This window comes from Oreochromis niloticus, linkage group LG6, assembly GCF_001858045.2.
Source record: "Oreochromis niloticus isolate F11D_XX linkage group LG6, O_niloticus_UMD_NMBU, whole genome shotgun sequence".
Taxonomy (NCBI): domain Eukaryota; kingdom Metazoa; phylum Chordata; class Actinopteri; order Cichliformes; family Cichlidae; genus Oreochromis; species Oreochromis niloticus.
This window is the reverse complement of record NC_031971.2, coordinates 16,593,105-16,612,047: the sequence shown is the minus strand read 5'-3', so window position 1 is coordinate 16,612,047 and position 18,943 is coordinate 16,593,105. Positions and strand designations below refer to the sequence as shown.

The following is an 18,943-nucleotide window of genomic DNA, read 5'->3' as shown; positions in this document are numbered from 1 at the left end:
GTCATGCTTTATTGCAGGTCTGACCTTTAAAAACACATAAATACCATGAAAAACTAAAGAGACGTTTAAAAGTGGGTAATAATTCATTGTTAAAATGTCAGTTTAATAAAGGGTCGTGTGGTATCATCATCCATCATATCTTTTTTATGAGTGACAAGCAAGTGGCCCCTCAGGAGCTGAAAAATAAGGCCATTATGGAAGTACCAAAAACTGCACTTTCTTGAAGGGCCACTTGAAGCTGGCTCTAAAAACGAGTGAATCCCACAATGCTCAGGATCATTTGTAGGAAAGATTTTCATTTTTGTCATGTGGAAAGAATGTATCTAGAGTTTTTTAATGAAGTGAAAGTTATAATCCATCTTATGTAGCTAAGGATGTATAAATTGTATATTTAAAGAAGCTAAAGTAACTATGAGGATGGCACTTCATATAACTGGGGAGGACGTGGGTCAGGAGGTGGAGCACGTCATCTACTACTCAGACGGTTGGTGGTTTGATCTCTGGCTGCTCCAGTCTGCATGCCAAAGTATCCATGGGCAAGACACTGAACCATGCTCCTGATGCGTTCATTGGAGCGTGAATGTTGGATAGAAAGCACTGAGACATTGAAAAAAAGCTCTTATGTGTGTGAATGGGTGAATGAGACATGTTGTGCTTTGAATGCTCAAGCAGACTAGAAAAGCATTAACCCGTCCATTTACCATTATATTGTTACCATTATATTATTATCCAAAATATGAAGCAGACAGTAGCATAACACATAAAAACCTGTTTACCAGCTGTTATTTTGAGACACCCTCAGCTTATTTTAGTCCCTGAATTTAATTCGTTAACAACGTGTGTGGTGTCTCAGAGCATATTTAATTCAGTTATCTGATAATATGTTATTTAGCTTAATTAGCAGGTGTTTTTGTGCCTGCATGCATCCATGCAGTTTATAGATAAAGCTTGCTAACCAGGCATTCAACTGTTAGCTGTTAACTTGTCCTCTTGTTCAGTTGAGGCCACTTTTGCCTCCAAACAAACTAGATGTTACAATCCTGACTTTAAAATTACAGGCCACAAACAGATGAGTGATGTCTCAGTGGCTTCGGCTATCGTTTCTACACAGGAAGGACAAGTCCCATATCAGGAATGAAAAACAAAAATGTCTGCAGATTATAGTAAAAGCAATCATTAAGTTTGTAAAAACAAACAAAAAACTCACTCATTTCTAAAGCATAAAAACTTAATTAGGTTTCCTGCAGTTAATTAGAAGCTAAATAAATTACTTGTCACTTACTGACAAAAGAAGTTTCTCCCAGGTAGCCTCTGCGTTTCAGCGTCACCTCCAGGAATTTGGCATCTTCATCCACCAAATAGTATTCCCTCTCCAGAGAGATCCAGGCCCAGTTGAGTCGGAATGGCTGGGGATTTAGTTTATTTCCACCTAAAGAGAGGCAGGGGAAAAAAAGAGCCTAACGCATTAGCATTTCATTTGAAACTTCTTTCCGATGGAGACTACAATAATCTGTTTTGTTCCTATCAGGACTCACTGAGGCATATAAACTGCAATCTGCTCTGGGCTCAAGGATAAAAGGAATCAAAGGGATATTTTAATTTAGGAAGGGAAACATGATAACTTAATACCAGGGCTTCCCTAAAGCTCACTTCACCAGGAGGAGTTGCATTACTTGTTATTTCAATGGATTCTTATCCATGTCTACCTACAGCTCTCTCTTATTCTCAGGCCTCAGTAGGATGCCTGTGAACTCAGATAAAATGGAAATTGTCTGCTTTTGAAAAACGTGCTCATAGAGTTTTATCTTTAATGAACTGGCCATGCACTGTTCGTGCTCTGTAGCGTTCCCTTTTGAAAATAATGAAGTGGAGTGGGGTGTTTCCAGGACATAGAGATGAGTTGGATATTATTAGTGACCTCAAAGAGCATATACAAACGATTACATGTTTCTGGTTTAAAGAAAAGTGAGCACAATTACCCCTTTCTACTAATTTCTGACTTTTTATCCTACATTAAGCCAGGGGCGGCCAATTAATATTCCCCAAAAGGCCACATGAGAAACTGGGACTGTTGTGGAGGGCTACTTATGGGTGCGGCCATCCACAACAGTCCCAGTTTCTCATGTGGCCCCTTGGGGAATATTAATTTCCTGCCCCTGTTTTAACGATGATTTAATGTGTGGCTGCGCACATTATGAGCCCGAGTAAATACTGAGTGAAAGAGGCTATCTTCCAAAAATGAAACACATTTGACATGAAATATCCAAAGGTCAGAGTCATAGATCCCGTCTTTAATCCACACTATCTCATGACTCGTGTAATCCCCCTAACTGCCAGCTTGGTTTTTATCACTGACTTAATGCAGACAGCTTCAGAAATATGTCAGCGAATAAGTTCTGCTGCATACTTGGAATATTTTTTTTTAGCAATGGCGGTAAAATAGCCTAATGCTTTATCCTTGAGCGAGGCGAGCCTGGTGACCTGTGACTTTTGAAATGGGTCAGGCTCAGCGAATTCTCTGGATCAGAGAGGTTAGAGACAACTGGCTCGCTTTAGTTTTGCTCGGCTGGTCACACTGAGAGCAGTGACCTAACTCTGTAAAAAAGATGCTTAGAGGAGTGAGAGAACTCGACTGAATGAGAAGAAGCAGAAGTTTTTGGGAAGTTTTTTTTAAAGGTTTGATACAGGTGTCAGAAAAAATAAAACACAAAGGTGAACTAGACATTACACCAGTCAAAGGAGCATGAACAAAAACAAACAATGGGACAATAGAAAGGAGCCTCTCCTTGTCCTCACACTGAACCACCATTGAGCTCAGTTTTGCCTCAGTGAAGAAGAAAGGGGCTGCAGTCTTTATGCTATGTGACCGGGGAGAATGAAAACACTGGGGAGCTGAGTGTGGGTATTCAGGATGGAAAGGGGGCCGCTTCCTCGAACCCACATGTCAGCGCTGAAGCCAAGCCAGGCCGTATCACAATAGAAACGATCCACATGGACCAAAAGGCAGAAGCATGATCAGATTCAGCTTATGTTTGATCGAGTAATGATGATAACAGGATGGAGTTAACTGTCTGGAAAATGTGGGCTAGTGAACATAAATAATCACTTGTCATTTCTTTCTGGAAAACAGACTGTGGACAACTGAGTTCAAGTAAAAGAAAGAGTCTTATTCTGTTTAGCGTACACGGATGGATACATGAATGCAGGCTATCCTCTTGCGAAAATGGAGCGGCAATGCCTGGTGAGCACTCTGCACCAGGCTCGTGCTCAGGTTTCCCGCAGCCATGGCTAAAAATACAAGTATCGTGTCTGTTTTTGCTTGACCCAAATTCTTCAAGTGTTAATAGAATAACGGGTTTTTGAAAACATTCGACTTTGTTGTGTTCTAAGCAGAATCGACTCAGTACCTGCTAAACAAGCAAAACTCTTAAAGACAAGATTTGCTCTCAGTACCCAAGAAGGAAAATGCACCAATTCCAGCCTGATGTACAGTCACACACAGAAAAAAGACTTGAATCATCAGATTGTTTCTGTGCTGGAAAAAAAAGTGCGTGCTGGCAGTTGGCCCTATTTGGAGCTGATATGAGGAGAAGCTCATTCAGAGTCTCTCATCAGGGCTTATTGAATGAACACAGCCAAGACAAAAAACAGCTTTTGTTTTGGCACCAAGCAATCAGGCAGCTTTAGGTTTCTGCATTACTACAAGGAGTAAAACAAAGGACTTTTTATGAATCAGACCAAGTGTGCTGGGCTGATATTTCACGGGCTGTTGAATAACAAGCATCGAAAGTGCAACTACAAGGTATTTCTACAGTATTCAAATGACACTGAAAAGTGACATTTTGCGACACCTCTGTGACTGTTTCTAGATATAAATATAATCGTACATATACGGGGAAAGCTGGGGACAAATGTAACATGTTTTATATCTTATTACATTACTACCTGAAACACACTAATCATCCTTTGAGCTTCCTTCCTTCAGCCACATGTTGCTGCTCATTTTGGGCTGACATGATTTGTTAGCCATCATGAGCAACAAACATTCTAGCTTCATGTTACATTTTCATTTTTCCAACGGTAAATAACCTGCAGAAGTGAATGAATGCAAAGCCTATAGTTTAAAAACAACAGGCCCCATTACACAGCTGAATGACGGTCGTGCTGTGTGTTTCACAGCCCTGCTCTGGGGACGTATAGTGGTGTCTCTCTATGATTGCATTTGCAACAGAGTTACATCTGGCATTGCCTACTTGTTATACACAGCATGATCCACGGTTGTTTTTAATAATCGTTTCATCCAGAATAACAACTGTCACTGCTGTTTGAAATGGCTGTTCCACATCTTCCTTTTTTCATTGCACCTCAGTCCTACTGTATGAAGAATGTCATTCTCTGTTATAATATATGCCTCCTCAGGAGGAGCAGAAAGCAGCACTACTGTTTTCTGGCTGAGAACATCAAAGCGAAGATCTCCCCTTGGTCTGTCAGTCTGTCCCTCCCTGTCTCGCAAAACCTTCCTTCCCGCCAGACTCCCAGATTATGTGTAGCAGAGTGACAGATGTACTCCACAAACCTCCTCCCCCTCTGTGTTCCCCTTCCTCCCTGTGTCGGCTTTGTTCGCAAAAAGGGGATGAACAACTGAGAAGGACAGCAGGCCGCAGTCTGGGTGGGCCAGATCTGCCGCCATGGCGTGCCTCCCTGCCTGCCTGCCTCCACATTTCTCTGAATTCTTTTGTGCGTGGTGTCAGACGCTGAGGCCGGCGCTGGCATGAGCCTGAGCAAATCAAGAGTCGGGATGCCAGGCTTGCACATAGTACTTCAGAAATAAATGAAAATGGTTTAGCTTTGTCCAAAATAGAAAGACCTGCACAAAAAGTAGCTGCAAACATAGCAGCCAGATTGCTGTGCCTTATGATTAATAATTTTGACTGACGGTCTGCTTTATTGCAATTTTTATGATGCTCATGCTATATTAGTCTGCCTATCAAATCCAATACACTCAGTGACTGACTCACTAAGCTCACATTTCCATTAGCTTTTTAAACTGACAATCATTATAATTTCTGCTGGGATGAAAAGTTTTATAGGCTGCATGTATTTCCAAACCTTCCTGTTAGCAGCCATCTCATAAATTAGCTTCACTTTGATTGATGCCAGTTGGACGGCAAAGAATACTAAAGAAATGTGTTCTGTTATACGAGCCGAGTGACACAAACTCCTAACATGCACTAAGAACGTCTATCAGAAAACACAGAGTAGCTACAGAATAACAGGATGACTTAGCAAATATTCTGTGCCGGCACAACGACATCATGGCTTATTTACAGGACACTGCAGCCTCAGAATTTCCCTGCAAAGGCGTCCTTTAACGGCGCATTCTCCCTCAGCTCATATTCACTCAGCACTGCCTGCACCATACATGGATGCAGTGGTGCAGTGGGTCAGGCTGGAGGTATCACTTGAGAGCAAGGTCAATATGAAGCTTTGAAGCTCACCAGCATGATGCAAGGAAGAGCAACCTTCTAAGAATATCCTCATCGAGCGACAAGCATCACGTTATTGCATTTCGTCATCAATCATCCAGTTCATATGAATACTGGTGAGATTCCTGCCAGCTAGGCTCAGTATTTAATATCACTGGCTTTAAGTGTGGTCTGTTAAATCTAGAGGATGTCAAACATCAGGGTAAACAGACAAAAAAGGAGATCAGGTAAGATTCATCTAAAATTTAGGTTTCTTAGATGCAATGATGACTTTAATCGTCCAGTTTCAGTACGTGCTATGAATCAACGGATCAAAGCGTCTGCATCACAGCGTCTGTTCAGGACATTAAGGACATCTGTGCAGGAAGTTAAAAATAGCTGGACATGAGAAACATACACTTTGACCCGTGTGCGCCAGTAGGAAGGGACAACAAAACGAAAAGAAGCAAACTTAGACAGCACTCACATGTAGGTGTCAAATCATGCAAAAATTTCAAAAGGAAAATGAACAAAACAACACTATTAATAAATCTAAATCTATATTAAGGCTGTACTGAAGGATATTTTAGGCTAAAACATTGGAACGCTGCCTCTGGGGACAAAAAATAAAACCAGCGTGAAAGCAAGGAAAAATACCAGTACACTGGCTTATTCAATGCCCATGATTTGGGCATTGGTTAACATTTTGGTTTGCTAGTGATTGATTTTAATAGCATTCACCAAGTCCTTTGCTAATGCTAACCGAATGCTCACACAACATGACTTGGTCAGTTGCAATGTTGATCGTGGACCAACATTATTATGATGAGATGGGACCAAACCAAAAAAAATTAAAAACTGGATGGCCAAGAACATATCTACTTAAATTGTATTAATACATAATCAGTCTCTTTAACTAAGTGCATTAAATACTAAATGCATGTTCGTTGTGATCACAATTACTGAATAACATTGAAAGGGATATCTTGATTGCATATGAGGTTTTAGTGATTTAGCTGTTTTATGCAATTATGTGATAAATAATGTGGCTTGCCTTGTGGCCTATACTTTTAGCGCTTTATTGGTCTGCTGCTTTGCACTAATCAGCAGCCATCCATATTGGTGCAACGTGCACATACAGTCAGTGCTTCCCTGCATTGTACTTCACTTCCCTCCACCTTGTTGTTCATACATGGTCCCTTGTGGCACCAGAAAAATTAGCATCAGGTGTAGCATCAGCTACAGGTGTAATGCTGAAATATAAGAAGGCTCTGGTTAAGACAACTGAGTCAAAAATTATGAAAAACTGCACCTGATTAATCTTTTGAGGCACCTCGACTGAAATCAGGAAGTTCAAACTCTTCCTGGTGTGTCGTGAATGTACCAAAACTAATCCATTCAAAAGCTGTTGAGACATTTCACTTTAGACCACAGTGATTCATGTATAAACAAACCAATAATCCAACAAACCAGTGTTTCCTTCTCTGCAGCAAAGTGGCTGAAAAAAAAAGAACATGGCACAGAGTTCAAGTAACTCAGTGACAGCTTTGCCATGTGGGAGCGGATAAGAATAACCGCTCTAGCCATACATCATAACTCTGCACCCCAGAAGTCCACCAGCCACCATAAATCAAGGCTGAAGATAAAGAACAAAAAGAGAATCAGAGACAAAGAATGAGAGAATAGCAGAGTGAGGGAGTTGTGAGATAGAAACAAGAAAAAAAGAATAGTAATACCCTGAAGGGCTCTTAGAGAAGAGGAAAGGGGAAGGAGGGTAAGTGAGAACAGGACGGGGTGCGGTGGAGGAGGACTGAGAGGCCTTAGCTTCTTCAAGTCGCGGGGGGCCCCGACAGTGGCACCATTAGCCAGTAAATCTCCTGGCGACTGTTGACACGAGTGACATGTAAGATCCCAAAACACTGTTAGGGAGCAGAGGTTTAGCATGTCCATGTCAGCCAGCCTGCAGTCCACATGCAGCAGGGTACCCTTACAGTACTGAAGAAATGTGACCAAAATGCTGCCCTTTTAAAAATATTTCAAGTTCCTTTTCCTCAGTTTCCCCTTTTCTCTTCTGGCTTGATATCGTTGCACCCCTCTGGGGAGCTGCCCCCTCCAGAGCCGGCACCTCTTACGGTGGAAATCTGTGGGTTATCGGACTATCTGAGATTGGGTTAGATTTCTGCAGAGCTGGGAGTGGGGTGACCACAGGCTTTGAAAGGGGATCCCTCTGGAGCCTCCACTCTCACGTACACACCTGTCTGCCTGGGATACCACCTCACTTCTAGGCCCTGCTCTGTCTGTGGCCCTGGAGTCTGGAGTCCCATAGGAAGTGCATTCCTCTCCCCGGCTCTGAATGATCACATAACACTCGACCCACCACGGCCCATGATCCCCCTGCAGAACTGGGACACTATATTGTTGCAACTAGAAAAAACCCCCAGAGACTTATCTGAATGCAAAGCTTTTTGTTCTCTCTTTGGATTTTGTCTTCTGTTTGGGGTGCACTTTGACTTGCACCAAAGATTAAGAAGAATAAAATGGGTTTTTTTGTTGATTTTTTTAAATTATCGTTTCAAAACACTCCAAAAACTTTACATTTACAAGGTTTAACAAGTCTGACAGAAAGGGTTTCTTTTCTTAGCCCGTGGCTCACTGGTCCCATTCCTGATGGATGGGGATATATGTGAGCTGTGTCACAACAGGTATTTACTGCTTCAGTATCCCACTCTTTGAATGGCTGTAAGAAATTCCAGAGTTGGTCACTTGAATGCAAGTTACTGCTTGCAAATGGTGTGAGGATGGGCCAAGTTGAATCCTAGTTTATTTCTAAGATCATCATCACAGTTTTGTTAAGTCTGCCACTCTGAGTACTTAGTAAGAAGCCATTAGTTGTTTAAAATGACAGCAGTAGCAGATGATAATTATACTGCTTTTTTTCTACTTTAGACAGGGTTTGCTGGCAAAAAACATAAGATATTCAAAATTTTGTGATTAAAGATTTTTCTTTATGCCTCCAGTCTCCAACTGACTTTAAAGCAACTTTCTGCACCTATTTAACTTTCCACAACACAGAAGATGCATAGAAGGAGAGTGACAGTGAGGCTGGACAGTGGCGTGGACGATCAGTAATGATGACGTTGTCATGTTTATAAAAAATTTTAATTGCTCAAATCAGCATTGGAGAAAAATTTTCTTATTGTTAAACTTGTAACAAGGTGAGGTGCTGTAAAAGTAAACGAATGACTTGACAGACTGTTACATCTTTTAGTATTTAATGTTACATAATAGCTTTCTTGTGAATATACAGACATAAACATGTACCTCAAATGAACCAGAGGCTGCAGAAACTGTAATGGAGTCATAAGACCTTAAAAAAAGAAACAAACTATGCACCGTATAGTACATATAATGCAGATCAAATGTAGAATTTAGATGTTTTTCATAAAATATTTCAGTAGATTTAAACTTTTTAGCTACAGAGGAGGGGTTTCTTTATGCTATGCTAACTCTATGCTAATGACCGATCCTCACAGAGACCCCTGAAATCAAACTGAGTGTCGGCTCCTGACTTCTTACTGAGACACACGTGCTCTTACGATAGCCATACTTCAGCTTTGCCTGGCCACAAATACACACACATACACACACACACACCTACACACACACACACAATGTCGCTGGTCTGCACATTATTGGTTTATGTTTGATTAAGATCTTAATTTTCTGTATCAGCAGATACGTGCACTCGCAGTTACATATGTACATGTATGCTTGCAACATTTGAGCCTGCAGGGCTTATAGAGGAATGCCAAACTGCTTCAGTTCCACGTGAGGATATGTTAATTATCCGAGTGTGTATTCTTGACCTGCTCGTGAAGAAGCATCGCTGGAGCGCATGTAGTGGCAGGTATCTTTTAAAGGCTGCTAAGACCCTTAGGGAGCTTCCCATATCAGTGCATCTGAGGGGTATTTCCGGGGTGTGAGGCCACATTCAGATTGTGTGTATTTGTGTAAAACTTACTAGGCTTAGGTATGTTTAGATACTGCAATGTTTACACTTGATTTAGGATTAAGAATTACTGGAGTTTACAAATGAGCTTTAAAACCCACTGATTTTGAAAGGATGTGTCTGGATCTAGAACTACTTTGATTAGATAAGAATTCATTATAAAGAAGTTTAATAGTGTTTTTGTGGTGTTTAAGCACAAATTTCTATTTAACCTTAGGTTAGGTTAATTAAGTCGCATTTGGATTTTCTTTTGAAGTACAAAAGTTTGTTCCCTGAGGCCGGTTAAAATGGATTATCTCGGGTGCTAATCTCTACTGACCCACCATCGGTTCTCACACAAGCAGCTCACCTACTTAGATTTATTATCAGACAGCCTGACCATCACTGTGCTCTCCACTCACATGCCCCTACATGTCCAGGATAAAGCCACATCCCTCAGGGGTCACCTCTTCAACACTTCACATTAGCGGGCCACCAGCTGGCTCGACTCGCTCTCATGTATTATCTCTTTGATCTTTTCCTGGACGTGTCTTTGTATTTGTGTGTGTGGTTCTGTATACGCATGGTGATGACTTTACTGATAAGTGTATCCATTAAGTGCAGTGATACAGATGCTGTTAATTACACGAATGATGTGGCGCTGCCACACGTGTCAGCCGTGGTCATGTAGAAACAAGGTCTAGTTTTATGTCCCAGTATAAGCTCCACCGCACCTGGTTCAGCTGACTTGGCTGGAAGCTTAAATAAAGTGTGTAAGCAAACAGAAAAGGGAGCGCTGAGCTAATTGAAGCCCTTGTGTTCCCTTCCTGTGGTAAAACCCACACTTAAAGACAGAAATTCTTTGCTTTAGGCATCTTATTAAACCACATGTGGAAAAATGTTGGCCTAAATTAAGATTATAGGATTAAGGCACTTTTATCTAATCTATGTTGATTAATGTCATTGCTACTGATTCTCATTAAAAATAAATATATCACTCACAGTCTGAGGGTAAGAGTTAATAAGGAGGCATGAAGATGAAGCTAAACTAAAAACAGACAAACTCACGTCCTCCTTTTTCTCAATGGGTGTGATGGTGGTGTTAGGAGGTGGAGCATGTCCCTCCAAACAGCATAATTATAGACTAAACTTTCCCTTCAGCATTGATTGCCTTTCTAAATCTTGTTTCATATTTTACAGCCAATGCTAAAATAGTAAAACCCACCTGCTGCATTTTATCGCTTTGCATTTGCTATAAATATGTAATGCTGTCCAAGTGAATCTACATATGAGTTAGAGGTGACAAGGCAACGAGCGATTTTATTATACCCTGACCCATCATCGTGCTTGTACCACGCATATCCGATTCATTTAAGAGAATTCTTTAGGGTAAACGATGTCGGCTGTCAGATTATCGCATTATACTTGGGGTGGATATAAATAATGTTTTAATAGTAAGGCAGTGTTACAGAAAGCCTCAGTGCTTCAGTCTTATGTCAGAGTAAGCAAGCAAAAACACAGAGAGAAAGAAATTGAGCTAACTAAACTAAAAATATAGAGTTCATATATTTTGGATAAAATTGGTTATTCATCAAAAAGAAATTTAAGAATCTTTTAATTTGAAAATCTTCATAATGTCAAAATATTCTGCAGATTTTATTTCACAAGTCATGTCATTAAATAGTGGATATTTAGAAAGATAAAAGAAAATGTTTGTGAGACTTGTTGTAAGAGCATGCATACCTATGCACATTTCACTGTGTCACTTCAGGCAGATGATGAAAGGTGACGTTTGAAAGCCCAGAGAAGCGTCCCAAAGGAAAGGGCCCTATTGTTCAATAACAATACAGTTGAGAGCATGTGGTAGTCTTTTACTTTTACTAACCCACAGTCAGTGTTTGGCTTAAGTCTCCTTTGACCCCTGTCCTTTAAACCTGCTGCCCTTTCCAGTGGGGCGAACAGAGGCGGCGCCTCTGTACTGGGTGTCAGTCATGGCCAACTGCCTTAAGTCTTTGTGATGCAAACACTTAGGTGACCGACAGACAGCAAGAAGTTTAAATTTTAAGCAGCCATTAAAAGTCAAACTCAAAGTGGCTTGATGCCACTGCACATTAAATATTAAAGAGGTCCTACCATTGTCTTCAACTGTGAAGTAGAAGATATCACTGGTGGCGTTGCTCCCATCCAACAGCACATAACAGATCTTCATGTCATTGATATCAGCTGTTTGCATGAAAAAAAAATATGGAGAAACAATTAGTTGAAATGATAACTGTGACGACTAAACCACTTTTATAAGGTTGTCCTTCAGGATAAATACAAAGTCAGAAAATCTAATTTACAGAAATACATTTAACCTCCTAAGACCCAAACTCTTTCAGGGCATGCATTTTTAAATTTTTCTTTACCATTTGGGCTGATTGGGACCTGATGAATGTAAAAACAAAGAATTACGTGATTTTTTTTCCCGGATTTTTGTTCCTGAGAAAAATGAGATTCACATATGAGGACATTCGCTTTAAAATTTTGATAGAACAGTAGCAGCATAATGTCCTCATAAGTGGATATCAGGCCCTTGTAGAGCAAAATTTTGTATTTTGGTCTAGACAACCCAAAATTTGATGTCCACATATGTGGACACCAGGTCCTAGGAGGTTAAAATTATTTTGGGGTCTGTAGTAACCAGTTAAGCATCATTATATTAGTTTAAGAATGCAGCCAACTGTTTTTAACCGAATATTATTTATTTGAATATTTTTTATTCTTTACTTTTTCACCAGTTATAAAAAGCTGTTTTTCTGTTTTACACATTCAGGATTTGGATGTGTGCTTCTATGCATCTTATTAAATTCTATAATAACAAGTCTTTGTAATAAATCCTGGGAGAATTTATACTAACTCAAAGCTGTTGGCATCATGAATTCAGAACAATTCAAGGCTTTCCTTCATACCACACAAAGCATGCACTCCAATCCGATATTAACTCTAAAACACTGATGAGTAAATCTTACCTTTGAAAAACGTTGTTACAAGGTTTAAAAATGTGACATCATCTTACCTTGTGTGAATGTCTTGATGCTGTCATTGCCCAGGGCCGTATTTATGATGAAGCCGTGCAGTGGAGCCTCGGACACCGTGTACTTCAAGACCTTCTGGGGACTGTCCCGGTCCTCTGATCGAAGGACCTTGCTGGTGATCACAAAGCCCAGGTGTCCAGTTTGGAGGACTTTCAGTGAAGCGGCAGCCTTATTTACCAAAATCTGGGGGACACCGTTATCCACCGTATTGATGTGAATGGTCATCATTTGGGGTTTGCGTGTCTCATAGTCAGTGTTAGGGAAAACATAAAAGTCAGTGTGAGTGCCATCGGTGACAGTGAAAGAGAAGCTGTCTTCACTGGTCTCAGTGCCATCGTGCTTATAGCTGATAAGGTTCTCGTTCAGGTCCTGCTTGGTAAAAGTCGCAATTGGCTGGGTGTTGTTGAAAAGCAGCAAACCGTGTACCGGCACTTGCGTGATTATAAAGCGCAGCAGGTGGTCTGGAGTGTCCCGGTCTTCAGCTGTAAGTTCAAAAGGTGTGATGAGTTTGGATTCTCCCTCCTCCACAACCAGCCTAGTTATGGTTAAGACGGGTTTCTTATTATCCACATCGGTGATGGACACTCTGAAGGTTCGGAAGACGGGATTGTAGCCGTCTGTCACCTCAAACTCGAAGCTGTCCATTTTAATTTCATCATCAGAGGTGTGGATGTAGTAGATCTTGTTTCCAGCAAGCTGCAGTTGGGTGAAGGTGGAAATAGGAACACCTGGGAGGTCAGTGCACTCTAAGTGCCCTCTACTAGGCGCTCTTGTGATGCTAAAGCTGAGGTATTCATCAGGGCTGTTGATGTCAGAGGTGCTGAGGAGGTCAGTGGTGAGAGTTACTTTTCCACCTTCTTTGAGAGTCACACCTTTGTTAATGACATCTGGAAAAACCATATCAATGCTTCCGATGCTGATGTAAAAGTAACGGTCAATAAGTGGATTTATACCATCTGTGACGTCAAATTTCAGCAGGTCGCGGATTCCTTCCTGGCCTGTGTGCACATACTGAATGAGTTGTTTGTCAATTTCATCTTGTGTGAAATTCATTCCCAGGGTGATATTTCCTAAAACGTCTCCAAATTTGCTGATACGCTGAAGGTAGCCTTGGCCAGGGCCATATCGCACAACATAAGTTAATTCCTTGTCTTGGGAGTCAAGATCTGTTGCCTTTAAAACCCTGTTGCTAATCACTTTTGTTTCTCCGATCTCCACGTCGAGGCCATCGTTAATGGCCATTCTTGGTGTCTCATCATCAACAGGAATAACCACAATAGGAACAGTTTTTTCCACTTTGTGTTTTCCATCAGATAGCCTGATTTCAAAGCTGTCTTCCTTGGTTTCAGAGTCATCATGTTCATAGACAATGTTGGATGCCTCTATGATCTGCTCCAAGTTGAACTTCTCCACAGAGATGGTGCCAGTGCTGAGCTGCTGAACAATTGTCCCATGCTTGGGGGGTTTGATGATCTCAAAGTGCAGCTCATTCTTGGGGATGTCAGCATCAGCTGCGTTCAGAATTGGGGTGTCGATGACCAGACTCATGCCCTCCATTACCACAAACTCACGGACAAAAATCTCAGGCTTCTCATCATTGGCTGGAATGATGACGATGGGGAAGAAGTGGTGCTCAGAGAAGTTAATACCATCTGAGCAGCGGAACGTGAAACGATCTTCCACAGGTTCAACCCCTTTGTGGATGCTTTGGACGTAGTAGATGTGACCGAGGGAAATGTCTTTAATGGCGAATGCGGTGATGGCCGTCCCAGCTCTTGATTTCTCTGAGCCTGGTGCTGGTGAGATGTTCTCCACGTAACCAGAAGTTGGTTGGACAATGATGGTACACAAGATATCCTCGCTGTTGGTGTCAACATCCTCAGCATGAATTTGCTCCAGAGTAATGACGTTCTTCTCCCCTTCCACTACTATAAACTGCTCACCGACGCTGACAACAGGTGGGATGCTGTCAACAGGAAGGATTGTCACATGGACTGTCACACCTTGGATCTTGTTGCCACCAACGACCCACTGCTCTGACATGTCAGACAAAGTAAGATTGAAGGAGTCGTGCTCTTTGGTCGGACCTATTTCACCAGATGTATGAGCATACACAACCACCCCATTAATTATGTCCTCCTGGGTGAATCTCTCAGCAGGAGCACCATTAACCAGGATTTCACCCAGTCTTGGAGGTTCTTCAACAATAAAAGTGAGCATGAGGTCATCTGTATCTTCATCGTGGCCCTGAATGACATTACTTGTAATCACTGTGGCGCCATTCTCCAGTACATCTATGGAGGCTCCGAGCAGGCCGGGTGGGAGCATAATCGTGGGCCTTTTGTCATCAACTGGCTCGATTGTAATCCTGATGGCAATTGGTACTTCATGGAAACCATCACTTACAGAGAGCTTGATGACATCAGTGAGAGATTCTTTTCCTCCGTGCATGTAAGTTAGACGACCGGTTGTGATGTCTTCGAGCACAAATGTTTCGCCATTTGACATATCAATCCCCAAATACTGCAGCTGCCCATACTGGGGAATCTGGGTCACCGTGAAGATGATATTGTCATCATCTGTATCCGTGTCAGTGGCGTGCAGCTCCTTCCTGGTAATGACATATGTACCTCTTTCCAAAACAGTGAACCCTGTGTTGGTGATAAGTGGAGGTTTGTTGTCAACCGGCTGTAGGAAAATGGTGAACAGTCCATCTGCTGTGTTGCCAGCTGTGTCTTCCACAGTGAATGTGAACTGAGCCACTTTTGGAGTGATGCCCAATTCCTGGTCTGGGGGCTTATAAGCTACTTTGTGGTGATTAACCTGGGCTTGTGTAAACTCTGTAATTACAGTGTCAGGGCTGTCAGTCAGTACAATTTCACCCAAGGGGGCTGGATTGTTCTCATCTGTGTCAGTCGGGGGCTTAGTGATGGTGTACTTCAAATCTCTGTCATCTGAATCAAGATCAGTATAACACAAAAATTTCTTCCTAAAGTATGTGAGCTCATATTCCTGCACTGTCATGTGAAGGGTGGTGCCTGGGAAAATCTGTGGGGCAAGGTCATCAACGGGATGGATTTTGATAGTGAACATGTGCTCGCCTGATTGATTGGGAGGGTCGTTATCGTCCTGGACCCGGAATACAAAGTGATCGGTTACAGTGGTGGTGCTGTGGGGCCCGATGTGACGATAGAAGAGCTTTCCATCCAGAATGTCCTGCTGAAGCCACTCAGTCACCACCTGCTCAAACATCTCATCTGTTTCACTAAACTTCCACAGAGATGGGTCAGACGGTAGCTCTGCTTGCCTAAGCAGGAGTTTCCCTATGGTGGAGTATGGTGCCTCCGCGACAAACTTAATAGTGGAGTCTTCTGAATCGATGTCTGTTGCACTTAGGATGAATGGAGAGATCTGCATGATTTCATTCTTGAACAACACCAAGCCAGTGTTGGCATTAATAATAGGGGGCTCGTCATCAGTGGGGACAATGGTGATGGGGAACAAAAATTCCACTTCATTGCTGCCGTCAGTCATTCTAAAAATAATGTTGTCGCTATAGGTGTCGCTGCCGTCATGCTGGTACATAACAATGCCAGCGTCTAGATCGGCGGGTGTAAAGAATTTCCTGCGCGTGCCGAGCACGGTAAGGTCTCCGTGCTTTAAACCATCGATGACTGTGATTCTCACGTCTTCCAGGTTATCCTCATCACTAATCTCTAAATTCTGAGAGCTGGAGAGAGCTCGGGATTGCCCTTCAAACAATAGCTGCCCTGTATTTTTGGTTGCAACTGGAGCCAATGTATTCATAGGCTTTACCACAATCATAAAAGCAAATGGATCTGACACTGCACCATCGGTGTCTACAATTTCAAACTCTAGCTGAAAAATCCTCTCTTGTTCTGAATCATCTGAGGGTGGCTTATAGGCTATTTTAAGCTCCTTGATATCCCTGTAATAGAAGGAGGTGATAGGCAGGTTCTGATCATCTGTGCTGATGATATAACCCTGCTGAGGGTTCAGTGGAGACGTGATGTTGAAGATTAAGTCATCTGGGTGAGATTCAACATCTTCAGCCGACAGCATGTCACTCGTAATAGCTGTCATCACAAACTGATCAACCTCCATCATCATCATAGCTACAAAGCTGGGTTTGGGAGCAGTGTTCTCTGCACCTTCTCTGATTCTAACCATCATTTGGAAATGCTCTTGCATTATCAAGTTTCCTTCGTTATCCTGCAGCTCTACCATCATTGGAATATAGTCTCTGTTTGGTGAGTTGGTTTTAGCCGTGTGCTTGTAGCGAATACCCTGCTTCACAAACTCATCACAGTCAACCATTTGGCCATTGGAAGGGTTGTTCAAAAGAGTGCCATACCTGGGAAGACCTCCAGCGCCGACCAGAGTGCTTATCTTACACTGTGTGACACCAACCTCATAGGAAAACTCCAGGCCCTTTTTGTCAATAGGATTGCTCTCTCCATTGAGCTTTTCAACATTAAGGGGCATATTCCTGGTGAGGATCTCAAGCTGCTGGAAAACCACCTCCACTTCCAACATGAAGGGGACGATCACTGTGTCTGTGTGGGAGTCATAACGAAGCTGCAGCTTCACACGATCCTTACTGGGGCTCCTGGATCCAAAATGTGTGTATTTCACTTCTTCAGGTCCAAATGAACAGGGAAACTTTTTAGGGGTTAGCATCCCGGGCTTCTGGGCCAGTGGATCATTGTCCAGGACTGTGATTTGGCAGCGGTCACCAGGCTGCACTTCTGTTACCAGGTCATTCACAGGGTCCAGAAACACGGACCGCCCAAAAGGCACTCTGATCCCATTGTTAGCAACAATGATATCATCTTCATTAGGTCCAGCCCTGCGGTGATAGAGGTGAGCTGAATCGAAAGGCCCTGCACATACTGAGGCAAAACAGAAGCTGAGAGAAAAAGCCAAAAGCAGGCAACTCTTTTTAGAAAGTTCACAACTTTGCAGACAAGCAGCCATGTCTGCTGCTAGTTGCTTTGTAATTTAGTTAAAACAAGTGAGCAGCAGCAGGAGGCTGATGCTTCTTAAATGAGAAAAAAAGCATAAAAAAAGAAACTTTGGGCCGGCTGGAATCTCCTCTGTGTGTTTCTTGTGTGGCTGCACAGACCCAAGTGTGGTGAATGCTGCAGGGTTGTGCAGGTGAATGAAACAGTAGTCTGTGACTTGCACAGGCTCCTCCTTCTGTCAGTGCAGGGAGGGGAGCCTCCAGCCCCCAAGGCTAATTTAAGAAAGACCATTGGACAAGATTGCCCCAAACAACACCTACCCTTCTCCTCTTCTCTCACTAAAAAAAGGGTGTTGGGGTGGGGGTTGGAGGATAAAATCCTATTCAAAAAAACAAGTCTTATTTGATTATATTGAATCTGTACTGTTAAAACCCCCGACACTGTACTGTATAGGTTAGGAAATGTGATGTACTATAGATAAATATCCATATTTTTTCATGTGATGCATCATTTTATAAATAAATAAAATAAAAAATCAACTGAATATAATTTGATATCTTGCTCCTCCAAGATTTTCATTTAGACACAAGTGTGAATATGCAAATGTGTCAGAATGCAACCCAGTTAATGTTCCCTTTAAAAGGATTAAAGCTAAGAAATAGTAGAAAAACAGTAATAAAGTCTTTACCCAGAGATAAACTGATTCTTTAGCTATTTAATCAATTTGTTTTTCAGTTACTTTGAAAAGAGCAGTTGATCACTGAACTGTGTGACATCACACGCAACTTCATTTTTAAGGGTGTAACCTATCTGTGAATCAACCAATCCCTTATTAAAGTACCATGGAGGGTGGACTAAGAGAATGCAAACAAACTATCATTATATGCAAGATGAGCCAGTCAGCAGGGATTCAGACACTGAACAGGATTCTTAGAGTATCACAAGAATAAAGTCTGCTATCTCAACCAAAGGCGTGTCTGTGCAAAATGATGATGTGTGAAGATATTTCTGTTCTTTTCTAGAGTTAAAGGGCCTCTAAGTTCAGGCCACTGTCGGCTCTGGAGGGGCCATTTGTCCCAAACATGGGGACAATAACCTGGCATCAGCTGGGACAACAGGTGTTGGAAACTGTTTGGTCTCACACACACACACACACAGAGAAAACATACAGCTGAAAATATGCCACCTAAGCCACCTGTGATGGAAATAAGTATATAAGACGCCGCATAAATATAGCACGGGATGTCTCTGGCTTCTTTTCTCATAAAGTTTATTTGCTGAGCAAGCGCTTGTAATAACCGAATCTCTGCGATGAATGGCTACATGTTTTGAGGTTAAATAAGATTCAAATGAGGGAAAGTCCCCTCTGTGATTACAGCATCTGCATATTTCATGCAACCGAACACTGCTGTTTGGCAAACCCAGTGT

At 42.1% G+C, this 18,943-nt stretch overlaps 1 protein-coding gene across 1 annotated transcript in view; it reads right to left on the bottom strand.

Annotated features, from left to right (window-relative positions):
* The window catches only part of frem3 (Fras1 related extracellular matrix 3), a 32,863-nt gene extending 15,054 nt beyond the window's left edge, over positions 1 to 17,809 (bottom strand). Inside the window, exons 1-3 of the mRNA XM_003449707.4 lie at positions 12,512 to 17,809; positions 11,587 to 11,676; positions 1,283 to 1,429 (exon numbers count right to left, since the gene is read on the bottom strand). Of these exons, the coding sequence (XP_003449755.1) occupies positions 1,283 to 1,429; positions 11,587 to 11,676; positions 12,512 to 17,528 (5,254 nt within the window). The 5' untranslated portion in view covers positions 17,529 to 17,809. The remainder of the gene's footprint in view (positions 1 to 1,282; positions 1,430 to 11,586; positions 11,677 to 12,511) is intronic.
* Positions 17,810 to 18,943: the final 1,134 nt, after the last annotated feature.